The sequence below is a fragment of the Hypanus sabinus genome, unplaced genomic scaffold (assembly GCF_030144855.1).
Source record: "Hypanus sabinus isolate sHypSab1 unplaced genomic scaffold, sHypSab1.hap1 scaffold_346, whole genome shotgun sequence".
Lineage (NCBI taxonomy): Eukaryota > Metazoa > Chordata > Chondrichthyes > Myliobatiformes > Dasyatidae > Hypanus > Hypanus sabinus.
The window spans coordinates 247,940-262,798 of NW_026781249.1; the positions used below are offsets into that span (position 1 = coordinate 247,940).

The following is a 14,859-nucleotide window of genomic DNA, read 5'->3' on the forward strand; positions in this document are numbered from 1 at the left end:
GCTTGCTTGAAGGGCCGAATAGCCGACTCCTGCACCTATTGTCTGTTGTCTATTTTTTCTGTCGCAGGAAGTGTGTGTGAGTAGATACGAAACTATCGAAGTAGGGGGCGTTGCCGGTAAATCAGAGATTTGGAGAGAGGAGGGCGCAGGAGACAGATGGCCGGCTGTGCAGGGTCAAATGTTATCTAATCTCTGCCCGATCCACCACCGCTGGAAATGCGGAAGGGACGGGACCGAAGATACAGGTAGCTTCCTGGTCGGGGTGCAGTGGGTGGGTGGGTTCGGACATCTCTGGGTCACGGCGACGGGCGGTGCTGTTAGAGAGGGGAATCGGTGTGGAGCCGATGTGTGAAAGAATAGGGTAAGGTAACGGGGAAGGTGAAAACACAAAGAGAGCAATGGGGGATGGGGAGAGAAGGAGAGCTAAGGAGAGAGAGGGAGTGAGAATGCCACGGAATAAGGAAGGAAAGAGAGAGGGCGCCACTGGGCTCTGTTCTCCTCTCTCCGAGGGGAGCAGTTTCTTTCATCTCGGTGGATGTGCTAGTGTTTTGTCCTGGGCCCATGGTTTCTTGCGGACAGAGAGTTTGAGACTCGCGGGATCGTCAAGAGCTGTGAGAAATCAGGAGCCAACCGGGGGGTGGGTGCAAATCTCCAGGACAATGGAGGCTCTTTAGGAGTGACATAAATCACTCCGATATTCCCTCCTTCCTCTTTCCTGCCCTCCTTCTCTACTTTCCTCCTTCCTTTCATTTCCTCTCTCACCCCACCCGCTCCCTCTTTCCCTCCATCGTCTAAATTCCTTCTCCTTCATCCCTTCCCTTCCTTCAGTCATCCGCTCTCCATCTCGCTCTCTCTCTCTCCTCCATGTCTTCCCCTCCGCTCCTTCTCATTCCATCCCTCCCTCTCTTCACCCCGTTCGCTCGTAGTCTCTTTTATCGTTCTTCTTCGCAATCTCTTTCCAAATCTTCCCTCTCAATTCCCCCTTTTCTCCCCACTTCATTCCAAATCTACATCGCACTGTTCCCTCTCTCCTCACAGTCCCTACTGCCTCCCTGTCCCCCGCATCTCTCTCTCCCCTAACCACCTTTTTTCCCCTCTCTCTCACCCCTCTCCCTCCCCTATTCCTCCAGTACTGAAACCGCCACTCTAATTTTAACTAACTTTCTCTGACGCCCCCAGCATCTCTCCTCCCCGCAATCCTCCTCCTGTCTCGGTTCCTCTCTTTACCAGCTGCTCATCTGGTGTTTGTTGTTGCCGATCGGACCCGCGTGTCAACACGGGCTTCCTCTGACAACGGTTGCTTCCCCTTCTGAGCTCACAGACTCAGAGATTCTTTGACAGTAATGGACGGCAGAGAGACTTACATGAATGTGAAGTTCACCAAAACGGACTCACGGTTTCCTTCCCCAGGTGAGTAGGGCAGAGAGACGGAGGGAGGGAGCTTCACTCTATGTCTGACCCCGGGAGTGTGTGGTGGGACGACGAGGATGGGGATTCACTTTGTGTCTGTCCCCGGGAGTGTGTGATGGGACGGTGTGGAGGGAGATTCACTCTGTCTTTGACCCTGGGAGTGCATGATAGGATGGTCTGGAGGGAGATTCACTCTCTGCCTTACCCCGGGAGTGTGCGATGGGACGGTGTGGAGGGAGATTCGCTCTGTGTCTGACCCCAGCAATGTGTGTTGGGACGCTGTGAGCGTAGATTCCCTCACTCTCTGAACATGGGAGTGTGCTATGGGATGCTGTGGAGGGAGCTTCACTCTCTGTCTGACCCTGGTTGTTTGTGATGCGACGGTGTGGAGACACAGTGTCTCTGCGTCTGGCCACAGTGTTATGTATTGGGACGGTGTTAAGAGAGTATTTCACTATGTCTGGCACCGGTCGTGTGTAAAGGGACGGTGTGGAGGAAACTTCACTCTGTGTCTGACACCGCAAGAGTGCGATGGAACTGTGTGCAGTGTGAATATCTCTGTGTCTAACCCAAGGAGTGTGTGATGGGATGGTGTGGAAGGAGCTTTTCCCTGTGTCTGATCTCAGGAGAGTGTGACGGAATGGTGTGAAGGGAGGTTCATTCTGCGTCTGACCTCGGGATTGTGTGATGGGACGGTGTGGAAAGCGGGCATTGCGTCAAGCGAATGTGAGCCGGGAGTGACACCTAGTGGCCGGTCCCGGGAGTGCTTTATTACTGCTCCACGGGAGAGAGATTCACTTTGTGTCTGACCCCGGGAGTGTGTGATGGGACGGTGTAGAGGGAGATTCACTCTGTGTCTGACCCCGGGAGTGTGTGATGGGACGGTGTAGAGGGAGATTCACTCTGTGTCTGACCCCGGGAGTGTGTGATGGGACGGTGTGGAGGGAGATTCACTCTGTGTCTGATCGCGGGATTGTGTGATGGGACGGTGTGGAGGGAGATTCACTCTGTGTCTGACCCCGGGATTGTGTGATGGGACGGTGTGGAGGGAGATTCACTCTGTGTCTGACCCCGGGATTGTGTGATGGGACGGTGTGGAAGGAGATTCACTCTGTGTCTGACCCCGGGACTGTGTGATGTGACGGTCTGGAGGGAGATTCACTCTGTTTCCGACCCCGGGAGTATGCGATGGGACGGATTGGAGGGAAATTCAAACTGTGTCCGACTCTAACTGTTTTGTTCCCAGCTGAACCTGATGTAACGTACGCGGAACTTAATGTCAAGACCCTCTCGGAGGCCCGGGACCGTACAGGTGGAGGTCAGTTTCTTCCTTGGCTTGTCTGTGTTTAGCTGACGTGTTCAATCCTGTCGAACGATCTCAGAGCAAACGTCCAGTTGACCTTGAAGATTGCATGTTTGAGCATAAGACAGAGACAACACGTTGGAGAGACGACGGGGGTGGGGGGGTGAACGTTCAATGGACGGTGCGGAGGTTTCCGTGAGTAGTGAGCGTCCAGGGAGGGGCGCTATAGAGGGAGCGCCGTGTGCAGTGAGAAGGGTCGGCGAGGAGAGGTAGCATGGGATGTGCCATGTGGAGGAAGGGCCGACGAGGAGCAAGCGCTATGGAGTGGGGGGGGAGGGGGTCGGAGATGAGTGAGCGCCGTGTCTGTGCGGTGAGGCGGGTCACAGTTGGAGAGACGGTGAGGAGGGAGCGCGGTATAAATCCTTAAACGCGCTCTCTCTTTTCTAAACCACGCTCTGTTCCATCTTTCCCGTTCTCTTCCCTCCCTCACTTCCTCAAACCCTCTCTTCTCGTCTCTCTCCGTTTCCCCCCTGTCTCCCTCTGGCCCCTTGTCCTTGCACTTTCTCATTGCCCACTGTCGTTCCCGTCTCTCCTCTATCACAGTCACCGTCTCTACCACCCTCTGTCTCCCACTCGCGCTCTTTCCCTCTCTCTCTGCACTCTCTCATCCTACCCCGTCCGCCACTATCGGTCTTCCAAACGGCTCTGTCCCTAAACTTGCCGCTCATTTCCCGTCGCGCCGTCTCCTCCTCTCCATCCACGTCTCTCCTCCTTTCCCCGACGGTCTCTCCCCTCGCTCTTCTCTCTCTCTGTCTCTCAAGTTCTCTATTTCTCTCTTCCTCATTCCTCTTCCAGTTTTGTCCTTTTTCCCTTCTCAATTCCCCTCTCTTTCGCGCTCACACCTCTCCGTCCTCTCACTGTTCCCGACTCTCCGCCCCTGCTCTCTCCCCATCTGTCTCCACTTCTCTCATCCCATTCTCACTCCCCATGCTTTCTCTCGCATCTTCCCGCCCATTGCCCATATCTGTCCATCGCTCTCTGCTTCTGCCTCCCTATGTCTCTCCTATGTCTCCTTCCTCCCTCACCCTCTCGTTCGCTGTTTCACCCCTTCTCGCCCTTACTTTCCCCCCTCTCACTCCTCTCTCTCTCATCGATACCCTGCTCCACTCTCTACCGCTCTCACTCTCTTCTTTATCTGCCTCTCCGACTCTCTCTCCCAGAAGGTCTGAAATCCACCTACTCAGAGCTGAACTTTCGGAAAGAGGAACCCCGCATCGATGAGGCCGAAGATCCTCCCATTTCCTCGGGACCCGGCGGGCTGACAGCCACTGCACAAACAGGTCAGAGTTCACAGGAATGACGTTAAAACTGAAGGCTCGAAGGGCCGAGTAGTCTACTTCTGCACCTATGGACTATTGTCTATTGTCTATAAGACCCCTTCGGCGCCCCAGGTCCGGACAGATCGAGGTCAGTTTTATCTTTGTTAGTTTGTCCCTGTTTAGGTGGCGTGTCCAATCCTGTCGCGAGATTTCACGGCAAATGTACAGCTGACCCCAATGATCCCCTGTTTGAGAATAAAACGGAGGGAACGCGTGAGAGATGCGAAGAGGAGGGAACCCACTTTGATTGTCTGTGCGGTGTGTTGCGCCCTGGGAGGGGCGGATTAGTGGCCACAATTAAATCCGTTTCCCCTCGCACAGTAATGACGTCATTGTTGAGGGGTCACATGACACAGTGCCCAGAGTCCTAGTTTCTCATGCATCACTCTATACCTCTTCCTCTGTCATCTCGTTCCATAGACTGACCACCATCTGGGTAATAGAAGATTGTCACTCGGGCCCCAGTTAAATCCCTCCTGCTGTCTCGGTAAAGGGGTCAGCATAATCATAGACCCCCCACCCAACCCGGTCTCCCTCCCATCGGGGAGAATTATACAAAAGCCCGCCCCACCGGTCTCAAGGACGGCTTCTGCCTCGTTTTATCGGATTATCGTACGGCTCCCTACGACAATCATATGGACTCCTGACCTCACGATCGACCTCGTCGTGGCCCCTCGCACCTTATCGTCTGCATGTACTGCCTTCGCTCTGTAACAGTGACACTTTATTCGGCATGACCTCTCCTGTTTGTGATGTATATATTGAAACATAGAAAACTTTCAGCACAATACAGGCTCTTCGGCCCACAAAGTTGTGACGAACATGTCCTTACATTAGACCTGCCTAGGAGTTACCCATAGCCCTCTATTTTTCTAAGCTCCATGTAGCCATCCATGAGTCTCGTGAAAGCCCCTATCTATCACCGCCACCGGCAGCCCACCTATTACTCTCTGTGTAAATAATAACTTAACCCTCACATCTCCTCTGCAGCTTCTTCCAAACACCTTACACCTGTGCCTTCTCCTACTACTGATTTCAGTCCTGGGGAAAAGACTGACTATCCACACGATCAATGCCTCTCACTATCTTGAACACCTCTATGAAACCACCTTTCATCGTCCGTCGCTCCAAGGAGAAAAGGCCGAGTTCACTCCACCTATTCTCACATGACAGGCTTTGCAATCCACGCAACATCCTTGTCAATATCCTCTGCACCCTTTCTATGGATTCTACGTCTTTCCTACAGTGAGGCGACCAGAACTAAGCACAGTACTCCAAGTGGGGTCTGACCAGGGTCCTTTATAGCTGCAACATTACCTCTCGGCTCCGAAATTCAATTCCACGATTGATGAAGTCCAATGCACAATACGCCTTTTTAACCACGGAGTCAACCTGCGCAGCTGCTTTCAGCTCGGACCCCAAGATCCCTCTGATCCTCCACACTGCCAAGAGTCTTACCATTAATACTATATGCTGCCATCGTATTTACTTATCAAAATGAACCACCTCACACTTAACTGGGTTGAACTCCATCTGCCACTTCTCAGCACGGTTTTACATCCTGTCAATGTCCCGCTGTACCCTCTGACAGCCCTCCAACTATCCACAACACCCTCAACCATTGTGTCATCAGTAAACGTGCTACCTCATTCCTCCGCTTCCTCATCCAGTTCATCTATAAAAGTCAGGAAGAGATAGGATCCCAGAACAGAGCCCTGAGTCACTCCACAGATGACCGACCTCCACGCTGAATACGACCCGTCTACATCATTCTTTGCCTTCTGTGGGCAAGCCAATTCCGGATCCACAAAGCAATGTCCCCTTGGATCCCGTGGATCCTTAATCTCTCAATACGTCTTGCATGTGGTACCTTATCAGATACCTTACTGAAATCCGCATACACTACATCTACTGCTCTTTCTTCAACAATCTGTTTAGCCACATGCACACAAATATTCAATCAGTCTCGTCAGGCACGACCTCCCCTTGACAAAGCCAAACTGGCTATTGCTCTTCATATTACAGCTCGCCGAATCGATCATTCCACAGTAAGTGATTCAGTGAAAACACTTTTCAATTCCCAGATCGGGACCATTACCTCTAGCCACTGAAGTCAACTGTTTCCACCGATACGCAGACTAGTCCAGATTAAATTAAAACAAATACTGAAAGTGAGAGGACTTCAGTGTCAATGTACCATGTTGCGTTTAGTCTTTCAAAAGAAAATATGTGTCCGAAGGTCGATAATGACATGGGGAAAAGGGAAAGAGCTGATCATGAAAGGTATGCAATGATGTGGAGAGCGGAGAAGACTGGCCAAGAATTAGTGGGGCGTAGATCAGTTACAGATACGGTTTGGAGACCTGGCAGATGGAGTATAACACCGTCAAACCTAAAATGTTGGGCCTTGGTAGGTCAAATGAAACAAATGACAAACAATCAAAGCCAAAACCCGAAACATTGTTGGAACATAGAAACATAGAGAATCTACAGCACAATACAACCCTTCAAATTACAATGCTGTTCCGAACATGTCTTTACTTTAGATAGGCAGAGGATCTTGCGATCTGTGTACGGAGCTCCCTGATCATGGCTGCACAGTTTCATGAGATGGTTAAGAATGCCCATGGCATTTTAGGCCACACTTTGAGTACTGTGTCCAGTTCTGGTCGCCTCACTGTAGGAAGGATGTGGAAGCATTGGAAAGGGTACAAAGGAGATTGACCAGGATAATGCCTAGCTTAGAGAGTGTGCATTATGATCAAAGATTAAGGGAGCTAGGGCTTTACTCTATGGAGCGATGGAAGATGAGAGGATGCATGATAGAAGATACGATAAATTGACAAGAATAGATAGAGTGGACAGTCTGCGCCTCTTCCCCTGGGAACCACTGCTCAATATAAGAGGACATGGTTTTAAAGTAAGGGGTGGGAATTTCAAGGGGGATATTAGAGGAAGGTTATTTACTCAGAGAGTGGCTGTTGCGTGGAATGCACTGCCTGAGTCAGAGGCAGATACACTAGTGAATATTAAGAGACTACTATACAGGTATATGGAGGAATTTAATGTGTCGGGTTACATGGGAGGCAGTGTTTAAGGGTCGGCACAGTATTATGTGCCAAAGGGCCTGTACTGTGCTGTGTTGTTCGATATTCTGTGTTCTTGCCTTGATTAGTCGTAGGCATTGAGTACAAAAGTCAGGGAGTTTCATTGCATTGTTATAAAAAATCACGAGTTAGGCTGAATCAGGCGCTTTGTACACAGTTCTGGTCACCCCATTATCGGAAGGATGTCAGGGCGTTGAGCGGCCTCCGGAGTGGTTTAACAGGACTCTGCCGGGATTCGGTGGCATCTGTTACAACGAGAGGTCGGACACATGTGTCGCTTCCCTGTAGCGGAGGGTGGGAGGGAGGGATTTCCAGTGAGGTCACGGCTGATTTCACACACACACACACACTGAATGTTCTCTCTGCAGGTGCGCAGAAACAGAAGCCGAAGCAGAACATCGGAAATAGACCGGACCGTAGGATCTGCCTATTACTCCTAGTTACAATCGGCCTCGTCGCGATAGTGGCTGGGCTCTCGATCTATGGTGAGTGGAACGGGCTCCGGGTGTAGTCATTCCGCAAACAAGCAGAGAGGAATGAAACGTTAGCGCAAAAATCTCACCCTGACACCAACATGCCCCTCACCCTGACGTCGAAACGCTCCTCACAGTGACAGCGACGCGTTCCTCACCGTGACCCAGACGTTACCCTCAACATAGCAAAGAGAAGCCCGTTACCATTATTATGACAGTACCTCACAAAGTGCACGACAATACACTCACCGTGACTCTGACACAGCCTTCACCGTGAGAGTTAACACCCTTCTCCGTGACATCGACAGTGCCCTCTACGTGATACCAACACACCCGTCACCGTGACATCGACCAGCCCACACCATTACACCCAACATTCCCCTAACCGTGACAATTAAACACCCCACACCGTAGCACTGATGTTCCTCTTACAGCTACACCAACACGCCACTCACCGTGACACAGACAGGTCCCACAGCGGGACATCGTCACGACCCTCACCATGCCCTGTTCAGTCCCCCTGACTGTGACACGGACACTCACTCTCCCTGTGACACCGACGTTCCCCTCTCCGTGACATTTTCACTCCCCACACAAAAGCACTGACTCTGTGTTCACCGTGGCACCGACACTACCCTCGGCGTCACACTGATGCACCGCTCATTGTCACACCGACCAATCCCTCTTCGTGACACCAACACACTCATCACTGTGACATGCACAGTCACAATACCGCGACGCTTACCGTCTCCACATCGTGACACCGATACTTCCCTTCCTGTGACGCAGACACCACCCTCTGCGTCACACTGATGCACCGCTCACTCTGACACCGTCAAACCCATTATTGTGACAACGACATTCCCAACACACTGACGCTGACAGTCTCCACATCGTGACACCGATACTCCCCTCACTCTGACACCGAACCATGCAAACAGGCATATCACTCTGATACCCACACACTCCTCACTGTGACACAGGCACAACCCTCACTATTACACAGACACGCACCTCAGTACGACACCGATACTCCCCACACCGCGATATTGACACTCCTCAGACCTCGTCACAGACAGAGTTCTCACTGTGACACAGAAACTCCCCGTATCTAACACCGACTCACCTCACACCGTGTCACTGACACACACTTTATTATCACTCTCAGTATCACAGACTCGTCATTTTCTGATAACCTCCGAGCGAAACTACCAGAGACTTCGGGAACAAGATCACGAGATGAACAGGACCCAGCTCCAATATCAACAGCAAGTCTCCAAGTTGAACTCAACCCTTAAATCCAGGACATCCGAGAACACCCGCCTGGATCTCTCCCAGAGAAACTGTCAGAAGAATCTTTCCGCCCTCAGCAACAACCTCACTATCCTGGAAAACAACTTTACTACCCTCAACTCGGATCTCTCGGACCTGAATCGAAAGCACAGCGATCTCTGTCATCAGTTCAATCAGCTCGAAATAAAGTACAGAAACATCAACGAAAACAAAGCTCAGATTTGCCAATACCTTGCCAGGAGAAGAGGTGAGACGACATCCCCCGTTTCAACAGCTCCACATAACAGGGGGTGACAGATGGGGAGGGAGGAGGTGGAGAGTTTCACTCCATCACATACCCCGGGAATGTGTGACGGGACGGTTTGGAGGGAGCGACATGTAGTGTCTGACCCCGGGGTGTGTGTGTTGGGAAGGTGAAAGGAGATTCACTCTTTTTGTCTGATCCCGGGAGTGTGTGATGGGACGGTGTGGAGGGAGATTCACTCTGTGTCTGACCCCGGAAAGTGTGATGGGTCGGGGTGGAAGGAGCGACATCTAGAGTCTGACCTCGGGAGTGTATGATGGAACGGTGTGGAGGGACACTCTGAGTCTGACCCCAGCATTGTGTGATTGGAAGGTGTGGAGAGAGATTCACTCTGTCTCTTAACCCGGGAGTGTGTGATGGGACGGTGTGGAGAGAGATTCACTCTGTCTCTTAACCCGGGAGTGTGTGATGGGACGGTGTGGAGGGAGCTTCACTCTGTGTCGGACCCCGGGATTGTGTGATTGGACGTTATGGAGGGAGACTCACGGTTTCTTGTTCTTGAGTTGCAGAGACAACATGTCCCCATAACTGGATCAAAAAAGAGGACCGGTGTTATTTCATATCCGAGATCACAAAATCTTATGATGGAGCGATGGGACATTGTTCAGAATACGATTCGAGGCTCCTCGAAATAGATTCAGACGAGGAAAAGGTATGTCTTAACGTGAGACGAGACATTAATAATCAAGAACTCCCGGGGTCAGACACACAGTGTAAACCCCTCCAAACTGTCCCACCACACACTCCTGATTTGAGACACAGTGTGAAGATCTTTCCACAATGTCTCATCACACACTCCCGGCATGAAACACAGAGTGAAGCTCCCTCCACCTGTACCATTACATACTCCCAGGTTTTGGCACCGTGAAAATCCCTCAACATCGTTCCATCACACACATCCGGGTTCAGACACAGCGAGAAGCTCCCTCCAACCGTCCCATCACACACTCCCGGTGTCAGACACAGAGTGAATCTCCCTCCACACCGTCCCATCAGACACTCCTGGAGTCAGACACAGAGTGAAGCTCACTCCAACCGTCCCATCACACACTCCCGGTGTCAGACACAGAGTGAATCTCCCTCCACACTGTCCCATCACACACTCCCAGGGTCAGTCACAGAGAGAATCTCCCTCCACACCGCCCTATCGCACACTCCCGGGGTCAGACACAGAGTGAATCTCCCTCCACACCGTCCCATCACACACTCCTGGGTTCAGACACTGAGTGAATCTCCCTCCACACCGTCCCATCACACACTCCCGGGGTCAGACACAGAGTGAATCTCCATCCACACCATCCCATCACTCACTCCCTGGGTCAGACACAGAGTGAATCTCTCACCACACCGTCCCATCACACTCTCCCGGGGTCAGACACAGAGTGAATCTCCCTCCACAACATCCCATCACACACTTCCTGGGTCAGACATAGAGTGAAGCTCACCTCACACTCCCTCGCTCAGACACTGTTTGATTCCCTCTCTGTACCGCCCATTCACATGGATATACATTGAGAGAGTCTGTTTCTAATCATTAACTGAATAGATTTAATTTCACAGAAGTTTGTTTCCAGTGCTGTCTATCGATACGTAACATACTGGATTGGAAAATGCGCAGACAGGTGAGGTTTGGTCTGTTGCAGCTCTGTGGTGCGGGAGTGGGTCAGTAGGATTAGTTTGGAGGCTGAAACTACGTCGTGGGGAGAGAATCAGGCAGTGGGATTAGTTTGAGTTCTGAATCAGGTCTGTGGGGAGAGAGTGAGTGAGTGAGATCAGTTTGGAGAAAAACTCAGGGTTGTCGGGAGAGAGTGGTGCAGTGGGATGAATTTGGGAGTTGATTCGGGATTGTGGGGGAGAGCGGAGTAGTGGGATTCGTACGGCGATGGATCCGGGGCTGAGGGGATAGCGCGGTATCATAGGATATGTTTAGAGGCTGACAAGGGATGCGGGGAGAGCGCAGATTAGTGGGATTAGTTTGGCGGCGGTCTCCGGTTGTCTGCTGGATCTGTTTAGTCTCTGTTGAAATCGTCTCACCCTCTTTGACAGGAATGTGGCCTCTGATCTTCTGTACGAGTTGAACCATGGATCGCCCACCTGCAGTAAGTGCGAATCGGACGGATGGAGTTACTTTTCCAGTTACAGTTGCAAAAGTAATTACAGATTCATCTGTGAGAAGACGGCACCTTTTTACCCGGATATTCCTGAAAAGATCAGAGGACTCTGTCAAGACCCCGTGGGGCCAACGTCAATCAAATGACTACACCCCACTTCTCCGCATTCAATCCACCGCACCCTCAGTCCCCCATCCTTTCATCCCCACCCACCCTCTCTCCCCCTATTACCTACCCCAATCTCCCCCTCTACTCGCATCCCCATTTCCCACACTACTCTCCCACTCCCCTCCTAGACCACTCTTCTCCCCTCCCTGCCCCAAACTCTCCCGCACCCTCTATTTACTCCTCCTTTCTACTCATTCATCTTCACACTCTGCCCTTCTTCCCATTTGTCTATCACTCACTTAACCCAGTCCCTGCCTCTCCGTTCTCTCCACCCACTCACCTCAATTCTGTGCATACTAGCTCTCGATACCCCATCCAAGGGGAATAAATACTGAGTATTCACCCTACCTGTACCTCCCCTGGCTTTATACCTACGCTCCATGGAACAAAGTCCCATTCTGCTTGCCTTCTCTCCATAACTCAGATCCTTGAGACCCGGAAACATCCTCTTAAATCTCCCTCCGCACTCCTTCCAGCTCAGTGGAGTTTTCCCTACAGGAGGGCGAACAGAACTCAACACCGTACTCCAGACGCGGCCTCCCCGACCACTCCTGGAACTACAACGTGACTCCAGTGCGGTGCAAAGATGTAAAATTAACGTTAATCGGGAAAGTTAATAAATACTGCAAATAAAGGTGAATACCGAGGGAGTGCTTCAGTGTTCAGGGAGCTTTCGCAACCTGATGGCGTAGGGGAAGCAATTGCTTGTGAATTGTTGAGTTTACAGGCGCCTGTGCCCCCTCCCCAATGGTACCGTTGAGCACAGGGCATTTCCCTGCGGGAGGGGGTCCTCGCTGATGGATGTGGTATTCCCGAGCATTCCTGCTTGAACATGTCCTCGATGGAGGGGAGGTTTGTGCCCGTGATGGGGTTGGCTGAGCCTAGAACCCTCTGCAGCCTCTGGCGACCCTCTGCATTGCAGCCTCCACACCCGGCGGCGATGCGACAAGTCAGAACGCTCTCCACTGTACATCCGGAGAAATACGCGAGTCTTCAATGACAGAACACATCCCACCAAACTGCTAAGGCTCTAATACGGTTTGTAACGAGAGATATAAACATAAAACCATACAAGAATTACAGCACAGAAACAGGCCATCTCGGCCGTTCTAGTCCATGCCGAACGCTTACTCTCACGGAGTCCCACAGAACTACATTCAGCCCATCACCCTCCATTTCTTTCCTGTCCATAAAACTATCCATTTTTTAAATGACAGAATCGAACCTGCCTCTACTATTTGAACTGGAAGCGCCTTCCGCACAGCTACCACTCTCTCAGAATATAAATTCCCCCTCTTGTTGCCCCAAAACTTTTTCCCCCTAACTTTAACTCATGTCTTCTTGTTTTAATCTCCACTACCCTCATTGGAAAAAGCCTATCCACGTCAACTATCTAATCCCCTCATAATTTTAAATACCTCTATCAAGTCCCCCCTCAAAGAATAAAGGCCTAACTTGTTCAACCTTTCTCTGTGACTGAGGTGCTGAAACTCAGGCAAAATTCTAGTAAATCCCCTGTTTATTCTTTCTATTTTGTTGGCATCCTTCCTATAATTCGCTGACCAGAACAGTACGCAATACTCCTAATTTGGCCTCACCAATGCCGTGGACAATTTTAACATTGCATCCCAAGTCGTATACTCAATGCTCTGATTTGTAAAGGCCAGCATACCAAAAGCTTTATTCACCACCCTATCCACATGAGATTCACCTTCAGGGAACTATGCACCATTATTCCTACATCACTCAGTTCTACTGCATTCTTCAATGCCCTACCATTTCCTATGTGTGTCCTATTTTGATTAGTCCGACCAAAATGTAGCACCTCACACATATCAGCACTAAACTCCATCTGCCATCTTTCCGCCATGCCTTCTAACTGGCTTCAATCCCTCTTCAAGCTTTATAAACCTTCCTCACTGTCCTCTACAACTCCAAACTTTGTATCATCAGCAAAGTTGCTGATCCAACCTGCCACATTATCATCCAGATCATTGATATGGATGACAAATAACAATGGACCCAGCACTGATCCCTGTGGCACACCACTAGTCACTGGCCTCCACTCAGAGGAACAATCCTCCACTACCACTCTTTGGCTTCTTCCATTGAGCCAATGTCTAATCCAATTTACTACCTCTCCATGTACACCTAGCGACTGAATCATCCTACTAACCTCCCATGCGGAAACTTGACAAAGGCCTCACTGAAGTCCATGTAGACAACATCCACTGCCTTCCCTTCAACCACTTTCATGGTAGGTCCCTCCAGAAACTCCAATGGACTGGTTAAACATGACCTACGACGCATAAAACCATACTGACTATTTCTAACATGTCCCTTTCTATCCAAATACTCATAGATCCTATCTCTTAGTATTCCTTCCAATAATTTACCTACTACCGATTTCAAACCTACCGGCCTATAATTTCCCGGCTTCCTTTTTGAGCCTTTTTTAAACAATGGAACTACATGAGCTATCCTCCAATCCTCCGGCACCTGACCCGTGGTTAGAGATACTTGAAATATTTCTGCCCGGGCACCTACAATTTCAAAACTCGTCTCTCTCAAGGTCTGAGGGAACACCTTGTCATGTCGTGGGGATTAATCTACTCTGATTTCCAACAAGACAGCAAACATCTCCTCCTAATTAATCTGTATAAGTTCCCTGGTACAGACACAGAGTGAAGCTCCCTCTTCCCAATCAAATCACACACTCCCGGTTCCGACATTAGCTTCACTTCTTCCCTTCACAATCATACCATCAAACTCTATCCGAGTGGACTGTTGTCTGGCCTGTAATGTAGCCCCATGAGCATGGTCATGCATTGCTCATTCCTCATTCCGTCCTGACGCCTCTTAGCGTTCGCTGCCCCGGAGCAAAGAAACAAAAAAATTCTGACCTCTGCTTATAGATTGTGCTCTCGATTCGTAGCAGCATCCTAGTGAATTCCTTCTGTATCCTCTCCAAAGACACACAGTCTCTTCCTGTAACGGGGCGACCAGAAATGAATTCGGGAACTCGGAAACGTCGAGCCCAGTCTCAAATCCTATCTATTTTGTCGGTCAGTTCCTCGACACACCAATATTGTTCCCTGATGTCGTTTTCTCCTTCAACGCTTCAATCGATTCCCGGTCTTGTCCTTTCCACTCTGCACTGAGGCTGAACAGCGCTTCGGCTCCAACTTGCGATGAACAGCAGAAAACAGCCCCGCCGAATCCACACTTGGCATATCACTCCTGACGCCAATAACGTTGGTCTTTCTCAAATTCGGAAACTAAACCAGACGTCACACCGATCCTTTTTCATA

General features: G+C 50.5%; 1 protein-coding gene across 1 annotated transcript; it reads left to right on the forward strand.

The window, feature by feature from the left end:
- The first annotated feature begins 214 nt into the window (after positions 1–214).
- On the forward strand, positions 215–12,151 carry LOC132388549 (C-type lectin domain family 10 member A-like). The gene is made up of 9 exons (XM_059960925.1): positions 215–245; positions 1,322–1,410; positions 2,657–2,728; positions 3,934–4,053; positions 7,568–7,684; positions 8,841–9,212; positions 9,779–9,921; positions 10,830–10,891; positions 11,316–12,151. Exons 1-9 carry the CDS (start codon positions 217–219, stop codon positions 11,524–11,526), a joined length of 1,215 nt encoding a protein of 404 aa, XP_059816908.1. The 5' UTR covers positions 215–216; the 3' UTR covers positions 11,527–12,151.
- The last annotated feature ends 2,708 nt before the right edge of the window (positions 12,152–14,859 follow it).

Excerpts from the sequence above, each read along its gene's own strand:
- LOC132388549 (XM_059960925.1), top strand. The coding sequence starts at position 217 with ATGCGGAAGGGACGGGACCGAAGATACAG. Across the intron at positions 9,213-9,778 it reads ATACCTTGCCAGGAGAAGAG|AGACAACATGTCCCCATAAC; the intron begins GTGAGACGACAT and ends CTTGAGTTGCAG. Across the intron at positions 9,922-10,829 it reads TAGATTCAGACGAGGAAAAG|AAGTTTGTTTCCAGTGCTGT; the intron begins GTATGTCTTAAC and ends TTAATTTCACAG.